At 41.7% G+C, this 20,602-nt stretch overlaps 1 protein-coding gene across 3 annotated transcripts in view; it reads right to left on the bottom strand.

Annotated features, from left to right (window-relative positions):
- The window catches only part of GABRG3 (gamma-aminobutyric acid type A receptor subunit gamma3), an 824,838-nt gene that overhangs the window by 258,260 nt on the left and 545,976 nt on the right, over positions 1–20,602 (bottom strand). For all 3 annotated transcript variants that reach the window (XM_043922583.1, XM_043922580.1, XM_043922582.1), the window contains exons 4-5: positions 9,352–9,572; positions 7,272–7,354 (exon numbers count right to left, since the gene is read on the bottom strand). In XM_043922583.1, the coding sequence (XP_043778518.1) occupies positions 7,272–7,354; positions 9,352–9,572 (304 nt within the window). The remainder of the gene's footprint in view (positions 1–7,271; positions 7,355–9,351; positions 9,573–20,602) is intronic.

Raw genomic sequence — 20,602 nt, 5'->3', positions numbered from 1 at the left:
CCATTCCTTATGTCTTTCTACAACAGAGACACCTCAATGTCTTTAAACCGAGCCCTGGGTATTTCTCAGTTAAAACTGAGTCTGCCACCACCCGTGCCTTCCATGGGCAGTTATTTCCTCAGTATGTTTCAACTGAGCCCTGGATGTACTTAATCAACTCCCTCCACCTCCCAGTGTCTTTCAACCAGGTGGGAATTATCTCGCTATCTTCCAACCGAGCCCCACCCAATATCTAGACCCTGGTGTCTTCCCCATCCATCCCCAGTACCTTACCGAGAGGGGGCAGGCACCTGCTATACCCCCCCAAATAAAAATTAATATATGCTATATGTATATATACATATACACGTAGAGTGTTTGTTAGTTGCTCAGTTGTGTCCGACTCTTTGCAGCACCACAGACTGTACCTGCCAAGCTCCTCTGTCCATGGGATTCTCCAGGCAAGAATACTGGAGGGGGCTGCCACTTCCTGCTCCAAATGTATGTGTACATACAATACATTATATGTATGTATTGTATACGTGTATATGTGTGTATATGAAATATTGGGCCTCCCAGATGGCTCAGTGGGCAAGAAACCTGTCTGCAATGCAGGAGACGTAGGAGTTGTATGTTCGATCTCTGGGTCAGGGAAGATCCCATGGAGGACGGCATGGCAGCTCACTCCGGGATTCCTGCCTGGAGAATCTCACGGACAGAGGAGCCTGGTGGGCTACAGCCTGTGAGTTCTGATGACGGAAGAGTCAGACATGACTGAAGACCCTGAGCACACGAGTAGTGAAATGTTACTCAGCCTCAGAAAGGAGACTCTGTCATTTGTAACAACAGGAGTGGGTCCTGAAGGCACTATGCTAAGTGAACACTGGTTCGTAACATTGTTCAAAAGGCAGTGATCAAGACCATCCCCAAGAAAGAGAAATGCAAAAAGGCAAAATGGTTGTCTGAGGAGGCTTTACAAATATCTGAGAAAAGAAGAGAAGTGAAAAGCAAAAGGAAAGGTATACCCATTTGAATGCAGAGTTCCAAAGAATAGCAAGGAGAGATAAGAAAGCCTTCCTCAGCGATCACTGCAAAGAAATAGAGGAAAACAATAGAATGGGAAAGACTAGAGATCTCTTCAAGAAAATTAGAGACACCAAGGGAATGTTTCATGCAAAGATGGGCACAATAAAGGACAGAAATGGTATGGACCCAACAGAGCAGAAAATATTAAGAGATGGCAAGAATACACAGAGTAACTGTACAAAAAGGCCTGAATGACCCAGATAACCATGATGGTGTGATCACTCATGTAGCACCAGACATCCTGCAGTACCAAGTCAAGTGGGCCTTATGAAGCATCACTACGAACAAAGCTAGTAGAGGTGATGGGATTCCAACTGAGCTATTTCAAATCCTAAAAGATGAGGCTGTTAAAGTGCTGCACTCAGTATGCCAGCAAATTTGGAAAACTCAGCAGTGGCTACAGGACTGGAAAAGGTCAGTTTTCATTGCAATCCCAAAAAAGGCAATGCCAAAGAATGTTAAAAATATGACACAATTGCATTCATCTCACACACTAGCAAAGTAATGCTCAAAATTCTCCAAGCCAGGCTTCAATAGTACGTGAACCGAGAACTTCCGGATGTTCAAGCTGGATTTAGAAGAGGCAGAGGAACCACAGATCAAATTGCCAACATCCGTTGGATCATAAAAAAAGCAGGAGAGTTCCAGAAAAAAATCTACTTCTGCTTTATTGACTATACCAAAGCCTTTGACTGTGAGGATCACAACAAACTGTGGAAAATTCTTAAGGAGATAGAAATGGCAGACTACCTTATCTGCCTCTTGAAAAATCTATATGCAGGTCAAGAAGCATCAGTTAGAATTGGTCATGGAACTATGGACTGGTTCCAAAGAAAGGAGTACATCAAGGCTGTATATTTTCACCCTTTTTATTTAACTTATATGCAGAATACATCATGCAAAATGCCGGGCTTTAAAAAGCAGAGACGTTACTTTGCCATCAAAGGTCTGTCTAGTCAAAGCTATGGTTTTTCCAGTAGTCATGTATGGATGTGAGAGTTGGACTGTGAAGAAAGCTGAGCACCAAAGACTTGATGCTTTTGAACTGCATTGCTGGAAAAGACTCTTGAGAATCCCTTGGACTGCAAGGAGAAAGACTTCTATTTTTATGATTTCAAAATTTAAGACTACTTTTAAAGCAGTTTAGGTTCACAGCAAAATGAAAAGATTTTTCCATATTATCTCCCTGGCATGCATAGCCTCCCCCTTTATCAAGAGTGTATATTTGATAAACCTGCACTGATGCACCATAATGGCCCAAAGTCCATGACTTCCCTGTTGCTTAGACAGTAAAGAATCTGCCTACAACACAGAAGACCTGGGTTCGATCCCTAGGTTGCGAAGACCCTCTGGAGAAGGGAATGGCAAACTACTCTAGTATTCTTGCCTCAAGAATAACATGGACAGAGGACCCTGGTAGGCTACAGTCAGGCATTCTTCCTCTGCCATGACCTGGCCCCTAACCTCTCTTAACAACTTATTTCACTCAGAACCAGAAGAAGAGCAACCTGCCTTCAAGATTGGACAGCAGAGCCAGTGCAATCATAAGCAGCAGTGGTTTCTATGATAACAGTTAATGGGAGGAGACCTCAAAGCTCCATCCCTTCTGCTATAGGCATCACTGTCCTCATTGACAGCACCCTCCCACCCCCAAGGTGTGAGTGTCCACAGCAGTGAGGTGGCTTGGTCAGGGAGGAGCTGGAGAGGCCAGTGATCCAGAAACATATAGGAAGATGGCTTGGCCAGCATGTGGGAAGATGACCTAGCCATTGGGTGAAAGGTGAGCATCTCAAGGAGTATGGGTCAGGCAAAGAGACAAGCTGACAAAATGCCCCTCACCCTCCACACTGGTCTGCCTGGTGTGGCCCCTGATGGGGAACTTGCTTTCCAGGACACTGCCTGGATTCTCGCTCTCAGCCCCAGGCCACAGGACTCCCCTGTGCCTCTCGGACACACCAAAAAATGCCCTTTGGCAACATCCAAAGCATGTAAGCTCAAGTGAACACAAGAACATTTTGGGGACCTTGGAATCCATGTATTTTATAGAATGGAAGGGTGAGAACTTCCCTTCCTATATTAGTAAGTGTTCTCCAGAGAAATGGAACCAATAAGGTAAGTATAGATGCACAGATAGATAGAGATAAAGATATAAGAGATCATGCATTACAGGAATTGGTTCACACAATATGGAAGCTGAGAAGTTCCACAATCTGTCCTCTAAACAATGAAGGCTCAGGAAAGCTGGTGGTGTACTTTGGTCTGAGTTGAAAGGCCTGAGAACTAGGAGACTTAGGTTTTCAGTCCTGATCCAGGTCTGAGGCCTGATATCTGAGAACTGAAGATGCATGTCCCAGCTCAAGCCAAGAGCAAACACTGCTGTTATTCACCTGTGTCTTCCACAGACAGACCTTGGAGACATTGCGGGTTCAGTTCCAGGTCATCACAATAAAGAAACATGGCAACAAAGCAAGTCACACAGAGTTTCCCAGAGCATATAAGCATTGTTTACTTTATGTAATTGTCTATTAAGTATGCAACGTTGTTGTTGCTGTTGGTCAGTCACCAAACTGTGTGTGACTTTTTGCAACCCTGTGGACTGTAGCACACCAGGCCTCCCTGAAAGACAAACCACTCCAGCACTCTTGCTGTGAGAACACCATGAACTGTATTAAAAAACTACGCAATGGCATTCCATATTAAAAAGAGAAAAGGTTAATACCTTAATTAAAAAACAAGGCTGTTTAAGAAGGGATGCCATGAATTTTGGTTTGGAAAACAAAATGCAGTATCTGTGAAGCACAATAAAGTAAAATGCAATAAGAGGAAGTATGCCTGCATTTGGTCCTCAGAGGACTGGATGACTCCCATCCATCCCATCCACACTGCTGAGGGCTATCTTCTTTCCCCAGTCTACTGACTGAAATGCTGACCACTATACTAATCTACTATCCTGTAGGCACCTTCACAGACACACTCAGAAATACTGTTCCACCAACTATCTGGGTGTCTCTAAGACCAGTCAATTGCTCTCTTCTTGGAAGGCAGGCTTCCTTTTGGAAATTTTGTACCCGAGCATTTGCTTCACAGTACACAGGGCTACTGCTGCCATTTCTCAGCATCTGCTATTTCTCTCTCATCCAAGAGATAAAGGACTTTCAAGGAGCTGTGTGGCTCCTTTCCTGCCAAGCAAAAGTCCCATTTGCCAGGACATTCCACCTTGAAGAGGGCCCAGCTCCGTAATGCACTGGGACAGCAGGCAGGGAATGGGCAACTTTGTCTCTGTTTAAGTTACACCAGTTATGAAGACGGACCTTTGTCGGCAAAGTGATGTCTCTGCTTTTTAATATGTTGTCTAGGTTTGTCATAGCTTTTCTTCCAAGGAGCAAGCCTTTTTTAATATCATGGCTGCAATCACTGTCCACAGTGATTTTGGAGCCCAAGAAAATAAAATCTGTCACCATTTCCACTTTTTTTCCCCATCCATTTGCCATGAAGTAATGGGACTGCATGTCATGATCTTCATTTATTAAAAGCTGAGTTTTAAGTCAGTGTTTTTGCTCTCCTCTTTCAGTTTTATTAAGAGGCTGTTTAGTTCCTCTTCACTTTCTACCATTTAAGTTGTATCATCTTCATATCTGAGGTTGCTGTTATTTTTCCTGGCAATCTTGATTCCAGCTTGAGCTTCATCAGCCCAGCGTTTAGCATGATGTACTCTGCAAAGAAGTTAAATAAGCAGGGTGACAGTATACAGCCTTGACGTACTCTTTTCCCAATTTGGAACCAGTATGTTGTTCCATATCCAGTTCTAACTGTTGCCTCTTGACCTGCATACAGGTTTCTCAGGAGGCAGGTAAGGTGGTCTGGTATTCCCATCTCCTTAAGAATTTTCCACAGTTTGTTGTGATCCTCACAGTCAAAGGCTTTAGTGTCGTCAATAAAGCGCAAATAGATGTCTGGGTTTTTTTTTATTTTTTATTTTTTGATTCCCTTGCTTTTTCTATGATCCAGCAAGCGTTGGCAATTTGATTTTTGGATCCTCTGCCTTTTTAAAATCCAGCTTGTACACCTGAAAGTTCTCAGTTCACATACTGTGGAAGACTAGCTTGAAGTATTTTGTGCATTACCTTGCTAGCAGGTAAAGTGAGTGCAATTGTATGGAAGTTTGAACATGCTTTGACATTATATTTCTTTTGGATTAGAATGAAAACTGACCTTTTCCAGTCCTGTGGCCACTGCTGAGATTTCCAAATTTGCTGACATATTGAGTACAACACTTTAAGATAATCATCTTTTAGCATTTGAAATAGCTCAGCTGGAATTCCATCACCTCCTCTGAAGAAGGCTTTCTTATCTCTCCTTGCTGGATCAAATGGTAGTTCTATTTTACACTTTTCAAGGAATATCCATACCATTTTCCACAATGGCTGCACCAATTTAATTCACACCATCAGTGCAGAAGGCTTTCCTTTTCTCCATATCCTTTGTTGTGCTTTTAATGATAGCCATTTTGATAGGTGTGAAATGATATCTCATTGTGGTTTTAATTTGCACTTCCCTGATTATTAATGATGTTGAACATCTTTCCATCTACCTATCGGCCATCTGGTCAGAAAAAATGTTTATTTAACTTTTTAAATAAATAAAAATTTATTTAACATTTTAAAAAAAATTTTTCTTTGCTGTTGAGGTGAATGAGTTCTTTCCATATTTTGGATATTAGTCTCTTATAATTTACAAATATTTTATCCATTAAGTAGGCAGCCTTCCCATTCTGTTGATGGTTTTCTTTGCTGTACAGAAGATATTCAGTATGATATGTAGTTTCATTTGTTTATTTTTGGTTTTGGTTTTGGTTTTGATGTCAGATTAAACAAAGCATCACCAAGACCTATGTTAAGGAGTTTACTTACTTTTCTTGTAGGAGTTTTATGGTTTCAAGTCTTATGTTCAATTTTTAATATAATTTGAGTTAATTTTTGTGTATAGTATAAGACAGTGGTTGAATTTAATTCTCTTGCATGTAGCTGACCTGTTTTTCCAACACTATTTATTGAAGGGATTGTCCTTTCTTCATTGTATATATTCTTGTCTTCTTTGTCATAAATTAATGACCACATACATGTGAGTTTATTTCTGGGCTTTCTATTCTATTACACTGAGTTATATGTTCGTTTTTATGCTAGTGTCACACATTTTGGTAACTATAGCTTTGTAGTATAGTTTGAAATCAGTGACTGTGGCATTTTCAGCTTTGTTCTTCTTTCTCAAGATGGCTTTGGCCTCCTTGGTTACATCTACCCCTAGGTGAAATTTTGCTTTCTATCTTGTCTTTTTCTGAATTTAAAATGAACTGTACAATGTGTTTATCCATTATTTCACTTTTGTCTTTTTACTAAAATGTCTATTGAAGAAAGCCACAAAACCTTCTGCCTGAGACTTCATCGCATGTCATATCCCATACGCAATTTTAAAGATAGTCAATAAACTTAGTTGAATTCTTATGAGTCATATTTAAGTATTGAGGTCAATATGATTTAAATGAGCCATCATAAATTCTGCAAGTTTATTTCCATATTGGCCTTTACACTGAAACTTCATAATCAAATAAATTTGATATTTCCTTTTACTTGTATTGTTGTACTTCGCATTAGACAAGGTCTTTAAGAATTAGTAAATGAGTACTCGTTAGTTCTAGCATCAATCCCATGTAAAAACTGGAGTAAATAAAATACTATGAAAAATTACATCCATCTGTAGCATAATGAGACATATATAAATATATTTAAGCAAAGCTCTATCTTTTTATTTTGAAGAGAAACCAGCTGACTGAAGATGATATTAAACCTAAAATTATTGCAAAGGAATTCTGTATACATTCAAACAGTACACACAGCTTTTTAGCAGAAGGGTCTTTGGTAAGTCAACAGTTCATCAATTTCTGAGTTCTTTACTATTATGACAAAAGGTTTAAGCTGCTCAAGGGTTTATCAAAGCTACATATTTGTATCACGGGTCCTGTGTAACAGAGTCTAGAGTGAAAGCCCTCAGGTGGTCCACCCAAAACTGCTGTGTGTTTCCTCAGACAGTACAGACAGCACTACCTCAGTAGCGCCGCGACGCCACGGTCAGTCACAGAGCGGTTACCAGAAGGCAGCACCGGTCGGACCGTCACTCACAGAGCGGTCACGCCCCGCCTCAGTACTCACAGCTGGAGAAGATCAGCGGGCAGGAGTGCGCGTCCATGGGGAAGTTGTGCAGCTGAAGCCGGCATTCCGCGTTGATGGTGAGCCTGTGGGCGAGCCAAGCGTCACTCGTGTGGTCAGCCAGGAGCAAGCCAGCAAGGGCCTGAGGCAAGGTCAGCGGCCGTCACATCACCACCGCGCGGGGGCGGGGGCTGGGGCGGCCCCGCGGAACTCAGTCTTGGCAAGGGCCCTATCCATTCAGTACAACCATTTGGCTTTTCTGGGCCGTGTCACTCTGTTTTACTTTTAACTATCAGAATCAAAGCGAATGTCCATTACTAAATTCCGCGTGTCTAGAAATACCAGCCAAGTAAGAGAGGAAACAGATTGAAACAATATGTCCTGCTGTCACATATCTTTGTTTTTAATTTGCTTGACTGAATTAAATCCTTCCTCCATTTTGAAACTGATTTATTTGCCTAGTTAGGTATGATGCCAAGTTCATCCACTTGTAGGGAAGATTTCACATTTGGCCAGCCTTCCCACTTGAATAGGCAGGTGGTGACTGAACTAAATGTGTGTATGGCATCTTTTCAAAGCAGACATTCCTGGGGTTTGAGTTTTTGTAAAGGATCCCAGGACTGGCCATGTCTCTATTATGGTTTGCTGAAGCTCACATTCATTTCAGAGTCTCATTTATATTCTCCTAAGAATTGATGAGGAAATAGCTATTAACAAGTCCTGTTTTCCAAGTGTAACTCATCAGCAGAGCTTCCTGTGGCATTCTTGTTGCTGTTCCCAGTCTGCCAACATTATTATTTCCCTGAAACTTTAAAATTCTTTACTCTTCTGCTTATTTTGATGCTAATCTGTGCCTTTATCTATGTGACAAATACTTATTTACCATATGAGTTACAGGTTTTTCCTTATGACCACAAACCACTTGTAATTAAAAGCCCCTCATGCTGGATGTAGGGGAGGAAGGTGCATTCAGGGCTTGGCAGTGGTATTCTCCAAGCAGGAGGACACACGGCCACAGTCAGAGGTATTAGAGCAGTCACCTTGCCCGGGAGCATGCTGAGTCAAATGCCTGTGGGATTTCACGAGGAAATATCACATGGGCAGGTAGCTCCAAGAATCTGGTGCCCAGAAGGGACATTAGGGATTGGAAATAACATGTGGGATGAATCCTCAGCATGGATATGGCTTTTAAAGCCTTAGGAATGGATGAGCTAAGGCAGCAGTAAAGTGGAAAATGGGTAAAATCCCAAGGCAGGAGCAGCAGAATGAGGCGGGCCTGTGTCAGGAGCAGGACAGGAGGGGCAGGAAGCAGCTGCAGAGCCGCAAAGCCAGTGAGAAGGAGACCGTCGGCACAAGGCGGTCAGGCCAGTGCCCTGGAGAGGCCTCAGAGACTGGGAGGGCGGCCTCCTTGACCCCAGTGCTGGATGAGCAGAAAGACTGCTGCTGGTGCCTACCATACATTCTACGGTATGTTTGCAGTCACATGTTCAGTGAGACTCAGGTCACCCTACAGGAGGGACTCTTGAGAGATAGACCCAGGTTCAAACCCAGGCAATATTAGTTCCCAATGGAGACTTTGGGCAGGCAAGTGAGCTCACGTTCTTTTAAACCCAGCCAGTATTACCTTACTGGTTTTCTGTGAGGACAGCCTGGCCCCCAGGAGGGCTCATTACAAGGTAGCTGTCACTTCCATTAAGGATGCATTAGAGAACACCCTCTGTGCTCTTTTGTTCCTTGTGGTCTCAAATTTGGCTATAATTAGATTTGTCAATTAGTACACCAAGACGTCTTTATTTCTTAGTTGAATGCACCTGTGGGTTAAACATATTAAAGGTAATTTCCACAGCCCACTTCTGGCAGAAATGGATGCTAATGAAGGAATGAGTTTATATTCATTAAAGATTATTTGTATGACATCAGTTTTGCACACATGCAATTAGGAAAAACTTCTTCAAGACCCAGTAGCATGCTGAACATGAGAAGTGATAAAACTTAGCAATGAAAATAGGGTCCCATTCCTACAGTGATCTAAAGTCCCCAGTGTCAGACCACTAGTGGGGTTAAAGATTCACTAGCATCTCACCTTAAAGTATAAAGGATTTTCCCATCATTCCAAATTCTGAGGAGTTGATTGGGGGTGGTGATCCAGTGAGCCTCTGCGGTTTTGGAGTTTCGGAAGATCGTATCTGGAATCCATATTAACCCCACCATGTTGCTGTTCAGAGTAAGTATTTTCATTGTGCTGTTGAACCTAAGGCGACTGTCAGTCCAGGTCTGAGCAAAAAATATATCAATTTGATATTCCTGAAACAGAGTAAAAGGAGGGGAAAGACATTTCTATTAGTGGACTTTCTGCAGGCTTTGTTTTCTTTCTCAGGAGTTTGGTTCTGCTCATGTTTTCATCCTCATCTGCCCATGTCCCTTTCTGTTAGCACTTAACATCATGCCTGGATCAACATGAGAGTCACTTAAAGGTAACCAGTATCATTAGTCAACTGTGAAGATGCTCTGTAAATAGTTAATTGTAATAAATACATAAAGTGTGGTGAGAGGCCAAGAGGTGGTATAAAATGATTCAGAACATAGATGCAGACCTTCCTATATTCCTAAGTCCAAGTTCTGGCAGGTAGCAAAATCTAGCATTCTCTCAGTTCAGTCACTCAGCAGTACCCAACTATAGTCATAAAATGAATAGAATAGTAGTGTCTATCTACTTCTTAAAGGAGTTATATGGAAGGAAATGACTAAATAAAAAGCTCTAGTGCCTGGCACCACACAAATGATCCAGAGAGTATTAGCTTATATACTAATAAAAATGATCATTTTCATCCAAGAGCCTTCTCAAATAACAAATGAACCCAAACCAAATAGAAAAAAAAAAAAAAAAACAAGCAGCAGCAACAACAAGAAAAAAACAGGGCTGATAGCACCCAAGTCAAACGCCAATTCCAACAGAGGGCTGAAGGGGCAAATTTTTTCTGTAACTGGAAGCAACCCCAGTATGCACAGTACATTAGATACACATTACTGTGAGACCCAGAGAAATGTCTCAAGTCTGGAGACTGGGCTCTTCCCCCAGTCACAGTTTAAAGGACTATCTTTAGGTCCAAAATAAAGAGGATCTAGATGGTTAGTGATCTTAATATCTTTCATAGTTTTCTTCCATATTAGATATTATAAATGAATTGTTTTTACAGAGTTCAGTAATTCTCAACAAATCTCATATTTAAACTTTTCATTGAGTTTCTTTAACAGAACCTTTCTGAGAGGTAATTCAACAGACCAATCTGACCTTTTATTAACTCATTCCCTCATTCATCATCTTTGTTGCACTATGTCAGGCCCTGCAAACCACTGAGGGCCCAGAACTGTGCCAACAGGAAAAGTCTCTGCCTCCATGGGGTTAATATTCCAGTCAGGGAAGACAGGCCTTAAACAGACAATTAAGGTGAAAAAACATGACATAACTGCTATTGACTATGCTTGGTAGGTTAACACAGGAAACAAATTACCTCAGAGGGTAAATGTCCAGTTTGAAAGCAGTTATGAAAGTATGAACAAGGACTGTTGCCTGTCATTCCAGTAAACAGAGAATTTTTCACAAATTTCCAGTTCTACAAGGACCAAGCCATCAGCCACTGCAGTGGCCCCCTCCACACACCTCCAGTGGTGCACCCTGAGGGGAATTCAGGGTGGGGGAAAAAAAAAAGGAAGCATTTTGTGGTTTGGAAACTGGCCCTAGATATTTAAGATAAATACCTAAGGGATAATTTCAACAAACCCTGATTCTTACATCTCATACATAGAAGAGCACCAAAATCATTAACTTGAGATACTTCTTCTTTGTAATTATCAGTGATCTTTTGAAGTTTGACTACATTTTTTCCCCAGCAAAAAACTCTGTATCCTGGCTTCCTCCTTAACTCTCCAGAGCAGCTCCTTAGAGCTGAGAGGCTGCATCCTAGGCCCAGGTCCTCAGCTGTTGTTGTTTAGTCTCTAAGTTATGTCTGACTCTTCTGTGACCCCATGGACTGTAGCCCAGCAGGCTTCCCTTCTCCAGGGAATCTTCTCAACCTGGGGGTCAAACTCAACGCCTCCTGCGTTGTCAGGTGGATTCTTCACCACTGAGCCACCAGAGAAGCCCTACGTCCCCAGTAAGATCCCCAATTATACTTAAGTTGCAACTTTTAGGTTGTGTGTTTTACTTTAGTTGACAAAAGAGAAGAGAAAGATAAAACAAGTACTGATTCTTGTAGGAATGGAAGAAACGAATGCTTCTCATCCCCATCAGTGAGTCATAGGATCAAGAAATGCTTACAGTGTTAAAGCCTATTGAAACTCAGCTTTGCAGAAATAATTGAGACCCATTGCTAAAAATCTCTAAATAGGTTGTCACTGTGCAGATTTTTTAATTGCGCAAATATGGCTCCCAGGACAAGAGACTAATACAAGACTTCTCCACTGAAGGCTGATAGGACCAAGGTATCTGTGCTTAATTTAGGAGAAAGAGTGAAGTGAAAGTGAAAGCAAAGGGCTGGGTAGAGGCGGTGGCATTTGAAACAAAGGCAGAGCACAGACCTTGGAATCCTGTGGACACAAGATCTATGCACACGTGAAATCGGCCTATCAATAAGAGACTGGCTAGGTTTTTTTTTTTTTTTTAATTGAAGGGTAACTGCTTTACATTATTCTGTTTCTCAGGCAAACATCAACAAGCAGATAGTCACACAGCCCCTGTTTGAGTTCTCTAAGTCATACAACAAATTCCCACTGGCCATCTATTTTACACATGGAGTTGTAAGTTTCCATGATACCGCTCCAGGCAGCTCACCCTCTCCCTCCTCCCATCACCCCATGTCCACAGGTCTGTTCTCTATGTCTATTTTCCCACTGCTGCCCTGAAAATAAATTCATCAGTACCACCTTTTAGATTTGGAACCTAAAGATTCCAAAGATTAGATTTGGAAAAAAGTCTGTGACTATTTGAGACTTAGATTAACTGTTGCCTTTCTTTCTGTAATGATAAATTGAAGCCTGGAAAATCTGGATCCAAAAGGAGGCTTATTCTTCAATGCCAATGTTCCCACAGCTGGAACAGTTAATGGAAAAAGGAAACTCCCAGACACTGGAGTCAAGAGCCAACGAGAAGAGTCTTTGGGAGCCCAACTCTGGGAGTAGAGTTAATCCAGACTTAACTCTGGAATATCAAAGATATTCTCCTCACAGGGAATAAGACTTCACTCAGGATCTGCCCACTGGGGTCTCAGAATTGCTATAAACCAGTGCTGACTGTGATCATCCTGACTCTTCTCCACCTTTGTAGCTATACTCTACACATGGCTATGGGTTAGATAGGCTTCTCTTCAGTTTAGAGGTCACTGGATCAAGGAAAGCCATGTACATCTTGATGGTGTATATACAGGCAACCCCAATGCTGGGGATGGGACTGGGTGGATCTTTTGGGTTGCCTCAATTGAAGAAAGGAAGAGTGTGTCTGTCCTAATGAGGGAGAGACAGACAAAACATCTGGCAGCTAGAGAGAGATCATGGTGGTCACTGGTGCAATTCACCAAGCATCACAGCACTCCTACTTGCAGGCATGTGGTAGAGTCACACACTCCCCTTTCAGGCCCTGAGAGAATGTGTGAAGCAGAGTCCACCTGATTTACACCAGATACATATTGTAGGTGCAAAAGGTAGAAAGCAGAGTGGGATGCAGGGATGGGGGCTTCAGTCCTCACTGAGAAGGTGACTTAGAACCAAGACCTCAGTGAGGTGCAGAGTGAGCTTGGCAGAGAGATGGCTCCCTTGCAGGGGCCCTGGACACAGAAGCAGGAAGGTCAAAGACATTCCTGAGAAGCAGGAACAATGTAGTGTATAGAATCAGCCCAGTGGGGCCAGGAAACAGACTGCTTACTTCCTTGATGGCAGAATTTTAGCCTAACAATGATGATTGCTGACTATGAAATAGCCTATATTTGCACAGAGAACATGAGAACACACTCAAAACTTTAAATAAAATTCAGGGTGTGAGAATGGCCAGTATGGCACATATAGGTACCCATATTAATTAATCCCTTCTTCCCTTTAACACCAGTTTATTGGATAAAGAAATGAGGACAGGATGAAGATGCTTTCCCTAAAGAGACAGAGTTCACCAATGATGTGGACAGTTCAGTTCAGTCACTCAGTCATGTCCGACTCTTTGTGACCCCATGGACTGCAGCATGTCAGGCTTCCCTGTTCATCACCAACTCCCAGAGTTTGCTCAAACTCATGTACATCAAGTCAGTGAAGACATCCAATCATCTCATCCTCTGTGTTCCCCTTCTCCTCCTAGCTTCAATCTTTCCCAGAATCAGGGTCTTTTCTAATGAATCAGTTCTTCACACTAGGAGGCCAAAGTATTGGAGCTTCAGCTTCAATATCAGTCCTTCCAATGAATATTCAGGACTGATTTTCTGTAGCCAATAAAGGCCCTGAGTGTATTTTGGATAGAATCTAAAACTATTCAGATACTTTTAATCCCAATATTATATCAGGGATATTGAAACAAAAAAAATCTCAAGAATTTTACCAAAGTTGCCAAAGATTCCAAGTAAAAATTTCCAAGTGGGTTTTCATATTGTATAAAAATGCAATTATCCTTCAATAAAAAGTAAATTGATTTTTTTAAAAAATGGAAAACCAAAAAGTCTTCTGCTAACCATATAGTCCTCCTCCTGAGGTCTTTTCTCTCCTTATCATCTCTGCTTTCCATCCCCATTTACATCACTTCACAGTACATTTTAAAATGCAGATCTGAGATGGGTAAATAGCAAGCTAGGCAGCATCACCTAAAGTCACTCCCATGAGGCACTCCCATGCTTCTGTACTCACCAGTCACTGATTACTGAAATAGAGACAATAACAATTTTCTCCTAGAGGGTAAGCCTAGGCCTGAGAGGTTAAGTAACTTTCATCAAGTCACACAGCTGCTAAGTACCAACTGCTCCCAACAATATAGTCAAAATCTGCTTCCCAAGATAAAAGGTAACCCTCCTACACTGTTGGTGGGGATGTAAATTGGTACAGCCATTAAAAGATTCTTGCTTCTTGGAAGAAAAGCTATGACAAACCTAGAAAGCATATTAAAAAGCAGAGAAATCTCTTTGCTGACAGAGTTACATATAGTCAAAGCTATGGTTTTTCCAGTAGTCATGTACAGATGTGAGAATTGGACTGTCAAGAAGGCTGAGCACCAAATAATTGATGCTTTCAAACTGTGGTCCTGGAGAAAATTCTTCAGAGTCCCTTGGACAACAAGGAGATCAAACCAGTCAATCCTAAAGGAAATCAACCCTGAATATACTTTGGAAGGATTGTTCCTGAAGCTGAAGCTCCAATACTTTGGCCACCTGATGAAAACAGCTGACTCAGTTGGAAAAGACCCTGATGCTGGGAAAGATTGAAGGCAGGAGGAGAAGTGGGTGACAGAAGTTGAGATGGTTGGATGTCATCACTGACTCAATGGCCATGAGTTTGAGCACATTCTGGTGAAGGACAGGGAGGCCTGGTATTCTGCAGTCCATGGGGTCGCTGAGTCAACACAACTGAGTGACTGAACAACAGCCACTATGGAGAACAGTGTGGAGATTCCTTTAAAAACTAAAAAAAAAGCTACATATGACCAGCAATCCTCCTTCTGGGCCCATGTCTGAGGAAAACCATAATTTAAAAAGATACATTTATCTCAATGTTCATTGCAGCACTATTTACAATAGTCAAGACATGGAAGCAACCTAAATGTCCATCGATGAATGGATAAAGGAGATATGGGACATATATGCAATAGAATATTAAGTGTGTTAGCTGCTCAGTCATGTCCAACTCTTTGCAACCCCATGGACTGTAGCTCACCAGGCTCTTCTGGCCATGGAATTATCCAGATAAGAATGCTGGAGTGAATTTCCATTCCCTTCTCCAGGGGATCTGCCTGACTCAGGGATTGAACCCCAGCCTCCCACACTGTAGGCAGATTCTTTACCAGCTGAGCCACCAGGGAGACCCCTCCCAAGGTCAATCCCTGGGTCATAAAGATTCCATGGAGAAGGGAATGGCTACCCACTCCAGTATTCTTGCCTAAAGAATTCCACACAACTGAGCAACAATAGAATATTACTTAATCATCAAAAAGAATGAAGCCATGCCATTTCCAGCAACATGGATGGGCCTAGAGATTGTCATACTGAGTGAAGTAAGTCAGACAGAGAAGGAGAAATATTGTATGACATCTCCTGACTGATATGTGGAATCTAAAAAGAAATGATACAAATGAAATTACTTACAAAATAGAAACAGACTCACTTAAGGTTTTGGTGAAAGTTTTAACTTTTGCTTCAGGTTCAAAGTGAAAGTCACTCAGTCGTGTCTGATTTTTGCAACTCCATGGACTATACAGTCCATCAAATTCTCCAGGCCAGAAGACTGGAGTGGATAGCCTTTTCCTTCTCCAGGGGATCTTCCCAACCCAGGGATCAAACCCAGGTCCCCTGCATTTCAAGCAGATTCTTTACCAGCTGAGCCTCAAGGGAAGCCCAAGAATACTGGAATGGGTAACCCATCCCTTCAACAGCAGATCTTCCAGACCCAAGAATTGAACCGGGGTCTCCTGCATTGCAGGCAGATTCTTTACTAACTGAGCTATCAGAGAAACCCCATCAGGTTCAAAGGATTTATTAACAAAAGAAACCACTCATTATACAGAAATATGCAAAAACAATATTTAATAGAGACTTATCAAACTTACTTTCAATTTATAATCATTAAAAGAAAAGAGAAATATAAACAGTAGAGGAGAATAACAGCACATATGTCACTCAGTTGGACCAACTAACACCCAGACTCAGTGCTGGGAAGGCCCATGTAACAGCAGTCTGGAATCCCAATTGAGAAAGGGTGGGTCCCAGGCAGTGCGTCCACTCCACTGCTGAGACTTTGAATTGCAGTTTTGGGGGTTCCTGCTTATAATGCTAGGCTGCAAACTGATGATGGTATCAGTTTGCAAGCAAACTGCAGCTCTGGTTTCACGTTAATCTTTCTACAATGCTGTTTGTTTTATCTTGTGAGTGATGAGTTTCTCCAGACCCATTGGGATTGGCTGGATTCAAAGGGTGCAGGAGAATTCCAAGGTTCACTCATATCTCACCTATGGTGCTGATCAGCTTACTGATGACAACTGGTACATTCGCCAGCAGCCATGAAGTCAGGGCAGTGTCCAGGCAGATGTAAAGCGAGGTCAGAAGCCTGCTTTGCTTTCTTGTCTCTGAAGCCTGAACAAAACTGTTTCCATTTAATTTCCTTTAACACTCACAGACTTAGAGAACAGACTTATGGTTGCCAGGGCAAAAGATGGTAGGAAGGGATAGTGAGGGAGTTTAGGATGGACATGTGCACAAGGCTATGTTTAAAACAGATAATGAACAAAGGATCTACTGTATAGGAAATGGAACTCTGCTCAACGTTATGTGGCAACCTGGATGGGAGAGGAGTTTGGAGAACAGAAACTACCACAACATTAATAATTGGTTATACTTCAATGCAAAATTAAAAGTTTCTTTAAAAAAAAGACAAAAGGATACATGCACCCTAGTGTTCACTGCAATATTATTTACAATAGTCAATGCATAGAAAAACATCCATTGACAGATTAATGGATAAAGAAGACATGGTGTGTGTATATATATATATATATCTCACCATGTTTTATATATATATATTTATATATGTTTATATATATGCATATATATGAATATACAATGGAATATTACTCAGCCATAAAAAAGAATGAAATAATCCCATTTGCAGCAACATGAATGAGCCTGAACATTATCATACTAAATGAAGTAAACCAGATAGAGAAAGACAAATATCATATGATATCACTTATGTGTGGAATCTAAAAAATGATACAAATGAACTTATTTACAAAATAGAAATAGACTCACAGACATAAAAAACAAACTTATGGTTACAAAAGTGGTGGTGGGGGGATAAATTAGGAGGTTGTGACTAGCATATACAAACTAATATAAAACAGGTAAACCACAAGGACCTACTGTACAGCATGGGGAACTATACTCAATATCTTGTAATAATCTATAATAGAAGAGAATGCAAAAAAATGTATACATATACATATATATATATATATATATATATATATATATATATATCTGAATTACTTTGGTCTACACTTGAAACTAAGACAACACTGTAAATCAACTACATATCAATAAAACTTTTTAAAACTCTGCTTCCCTGAATCTGAGCATGAGCAGTTGCAGCAGCTGCAGTCTAGTTGCTAGATGTGGGAACCACCACCGTGTGGCAAAGAAAGAACCCCAGTGAGGACGTCCACTCCACTTTTTCCCTGTTTGCAAACTGTGTGAAATTATTCATGTTCCTTGGCCTGTGATTCTTTATCTGTAAAATGGGAGAGTTCAGTTAGCTTAAATATAAGAACCTTCCACCTTTAACATTTTGTATTTCTAAAAACATGGAGGTAAGCTTTCAGTGGTGAAAGCCAGTTTTCTGTGGGTGCACTATTTCCCTATAAGAAAAGGGATCACACCATGATGCAATGGGGAGAGGCTGCAAGTTTCGAGAGTGTCCGCTCTGTATTCTGAAGCCATGGCACAAACTCCAACTCAAGAGGGTGGGGTGTGGAGGGTGCGCGTGGTGCTTGATGTGGATGTTTTATTGTAACCACTTTTAACATAATGTTGGAGAAACATTTCCCACCCCCCAAGTAATAATATGTCTCTCATAAAGTTTCTTTGTAACTGCATTAAGGGAAAAAAAGTCATTTTTACAATGTTTATCTAAAACAACATTTATATTATTCATAAATAGCTATGAAATTGGGCTTCCCTGGTGGCTCAGTAGGTAAAGAATCAACCTGCAATGCAGGAGACCTGGGTTTGATCCCTGGGTTGGAAAGACCCCCTAGAGGAGGGCATGGCAAGCCTCTCCAGTATTCTTGCTGGAGAATCCCCAAGGACAGACGAGCCTGGTGGGCTGCAATCCATGGGATCAAAGAGTCGGACACAACTGAGCGACTAAGCACACACAGTTATGAAATTAATGTGTCTGAAATACTAATTAAAGTAACAGCTGACAAGTGTGCAACATCTCTAATTTAAACTTTCATGCTTGTGGAGAGTCTGTGCTGATAATTTATTTTAATAATCGGAAGGTGGCTTAATGATTCCTCCAAGGCCAGCAGCACTTGAAGCATACTAAAAAAACAGAAGAAAAGTTATAATTCTTCATGCTCTCTCTCTGTAGCTTCTAAAATACTAGAAAGTTATTTTGTAATGCTTTTCTCCTTCCCGTTAGCAAAGAAGAGGGCCACATGGAAAGATGATAGATTAATAAGGACAGGGCTTGGAGGTAGGAGGTTTCAGGAAACACACTCCCAGGCACAGGCACTCTCCCTTGCTTTCAGCATGTCAGGACCTCACCTGGAATGTGCTGAACAAATCCTTACATGTTGGAAATGTCAACTTAAGAATATTCACAACCTAATAGTTGAGAATTACGTTTTATGGGAATTTTTAGGATTTAAAGCCTGGGAGAGAGCATCTCAAGTAACCTTGAGAGAACTGTTCTAAGGAGGTGAGGGGAGGAACCAAGTTATATAGAAGTTTTGCAACAAAGGGCAGATAGTCTGAACATAAAAAGATTATTGTTAATTAAAGAAAACCAGATAACCCAAGTTAAAGAATTTAGCACTTTTCTATGTATGGAGAGAAACAAGAGTCAGGGCTCACTGAAATCATCCTTTGGTATGCATCCTAGCTATCTGGGGCCAGTGTCCTGTGTTTGCACATCCTGCGGGCTCACCATAGGGAGTGGCTGCAGTCGGATGCCTGCTAGATGGCAGGTATTCTTTCCTTCCTGAGTTCCCTCAGGGTTCACCAGCTCACCATCCGTGATGACTGCAATCACTGGTGACTTTGACATCTTTGTTTACTGATAAATACTGGCAGGAAATATTCCATTTCTCAGAAGTTACTGGCAGTTTTCTTTATAATATGGTAATCACAGGTGCATGCCAATTAGAGGTTGTTTAAATGCCTCATCTGAAAATGTATAGTATGTAGTGACAATTAGGATGAAATAATTTTTATTTCTTCCTTATCAGGTATAGGAGCATAACATATATTTTTGGTATTACTTATTCAAACTTTTCTAGGAAACAAGGCTTTGCAGCTTGCCTCGATCTCTCCCCCAGAGACCTGCCCCAGCCCTACCTCCAGCTCTGCAGCCTCCAGGGGCCACAGCTGCCCTTCTCAGACTCCTGAGCCCCCTGAAAATCCTCCCCACCTACCCAAAGCTCCTCCAGTCTTTGGAAGCCACTGACAAACCCCACCATGTGAGCCCTACTCTGTGCTGAATATGAGGCTAGATTTAATATAAAGATGGATGCAACACCCATGCATGAAGAAGCTTGGGTCCAAAGCACATGGAGAGAGTGTGCTGCCCAGCCTGGAACACAGGCAAGGTGAGGACAGCCTCCAGGAAGCCAAAGCGGCCCAGCTGGGCATGCAGGGAGCTCGGCATGCACCATGCCCCTGTCTGATCCTAGAGCTACTGGGCAGAAAGTAGACAGGTGACGGGTGTATCAGTCAGGGAGGGCCGTGACAGAACTGAGAGGAGTGAGACTGCTTCAGGTATGGTGGGTTGTGAAAAGTGTTTGCTACAAGGGTACCCCACAGGAGCATCCGAAAACCAGGTGACCTCAAGATGCAACAGGGGAATATGCTGCCTTTCTAAGCAGGTCCAGGACTTGTCACCTGATACTAATGCAAGCTAAGGCCCCCTTTAAGGAAAGGATATAAAAATATAAATAAAATATTAAATAAAATACATACTGTCAACTACAAATTGGCACTTGCTTGTCAACTATAAATTGGTACTTGCCAAGAGTATTTACCAGTGACTGAACAAAGCTGGTCATAGATTTTCTTCCAAGGAGCAAGCATCTTTTAATTTCTGTGTGGTCTTTAGATAGATAGATATTTTCAGAAACTGATTTCATGATCACAGTCCTTGTCTCTCTTCATATCTAGAAAATCACTAAATCCCTTCATGGTGTCATCACTTCCTTGTGCCTAGCAGAAAACCTTTTGTAAAGTAAGCACCTGGTTGCATTGAACTCTCCCTTCACCAAAATCTCATATATTGACCTTCCCCCACTGTCTCTTTGGAGCAGTCTCTCAGGGCTGGCTGAGGTGCTGTCTCCTGGGCTGCAGTCTTTATTTTGCCACAAATAAAACTTAATTTACAAC

The sequence above is a fragment of the Cervus elaphus genome, chromosome 13 (genome assembly GCF_910594005.1).
Source record: "Cervus elaphus chromosome 13, mCerEla1.1, whole genome shotgun sequence".
Lineage (NCBI taxonomy): Eukaryota > Metazoa > Chordata > Mammalia > Artiodactyla > Cervidae > Cervus > Cervus elaphus.
Note: the sequence above shows the minus strand (reverse complement) of the source record. Positions and strands in the feature narration are given on the sequence as shown.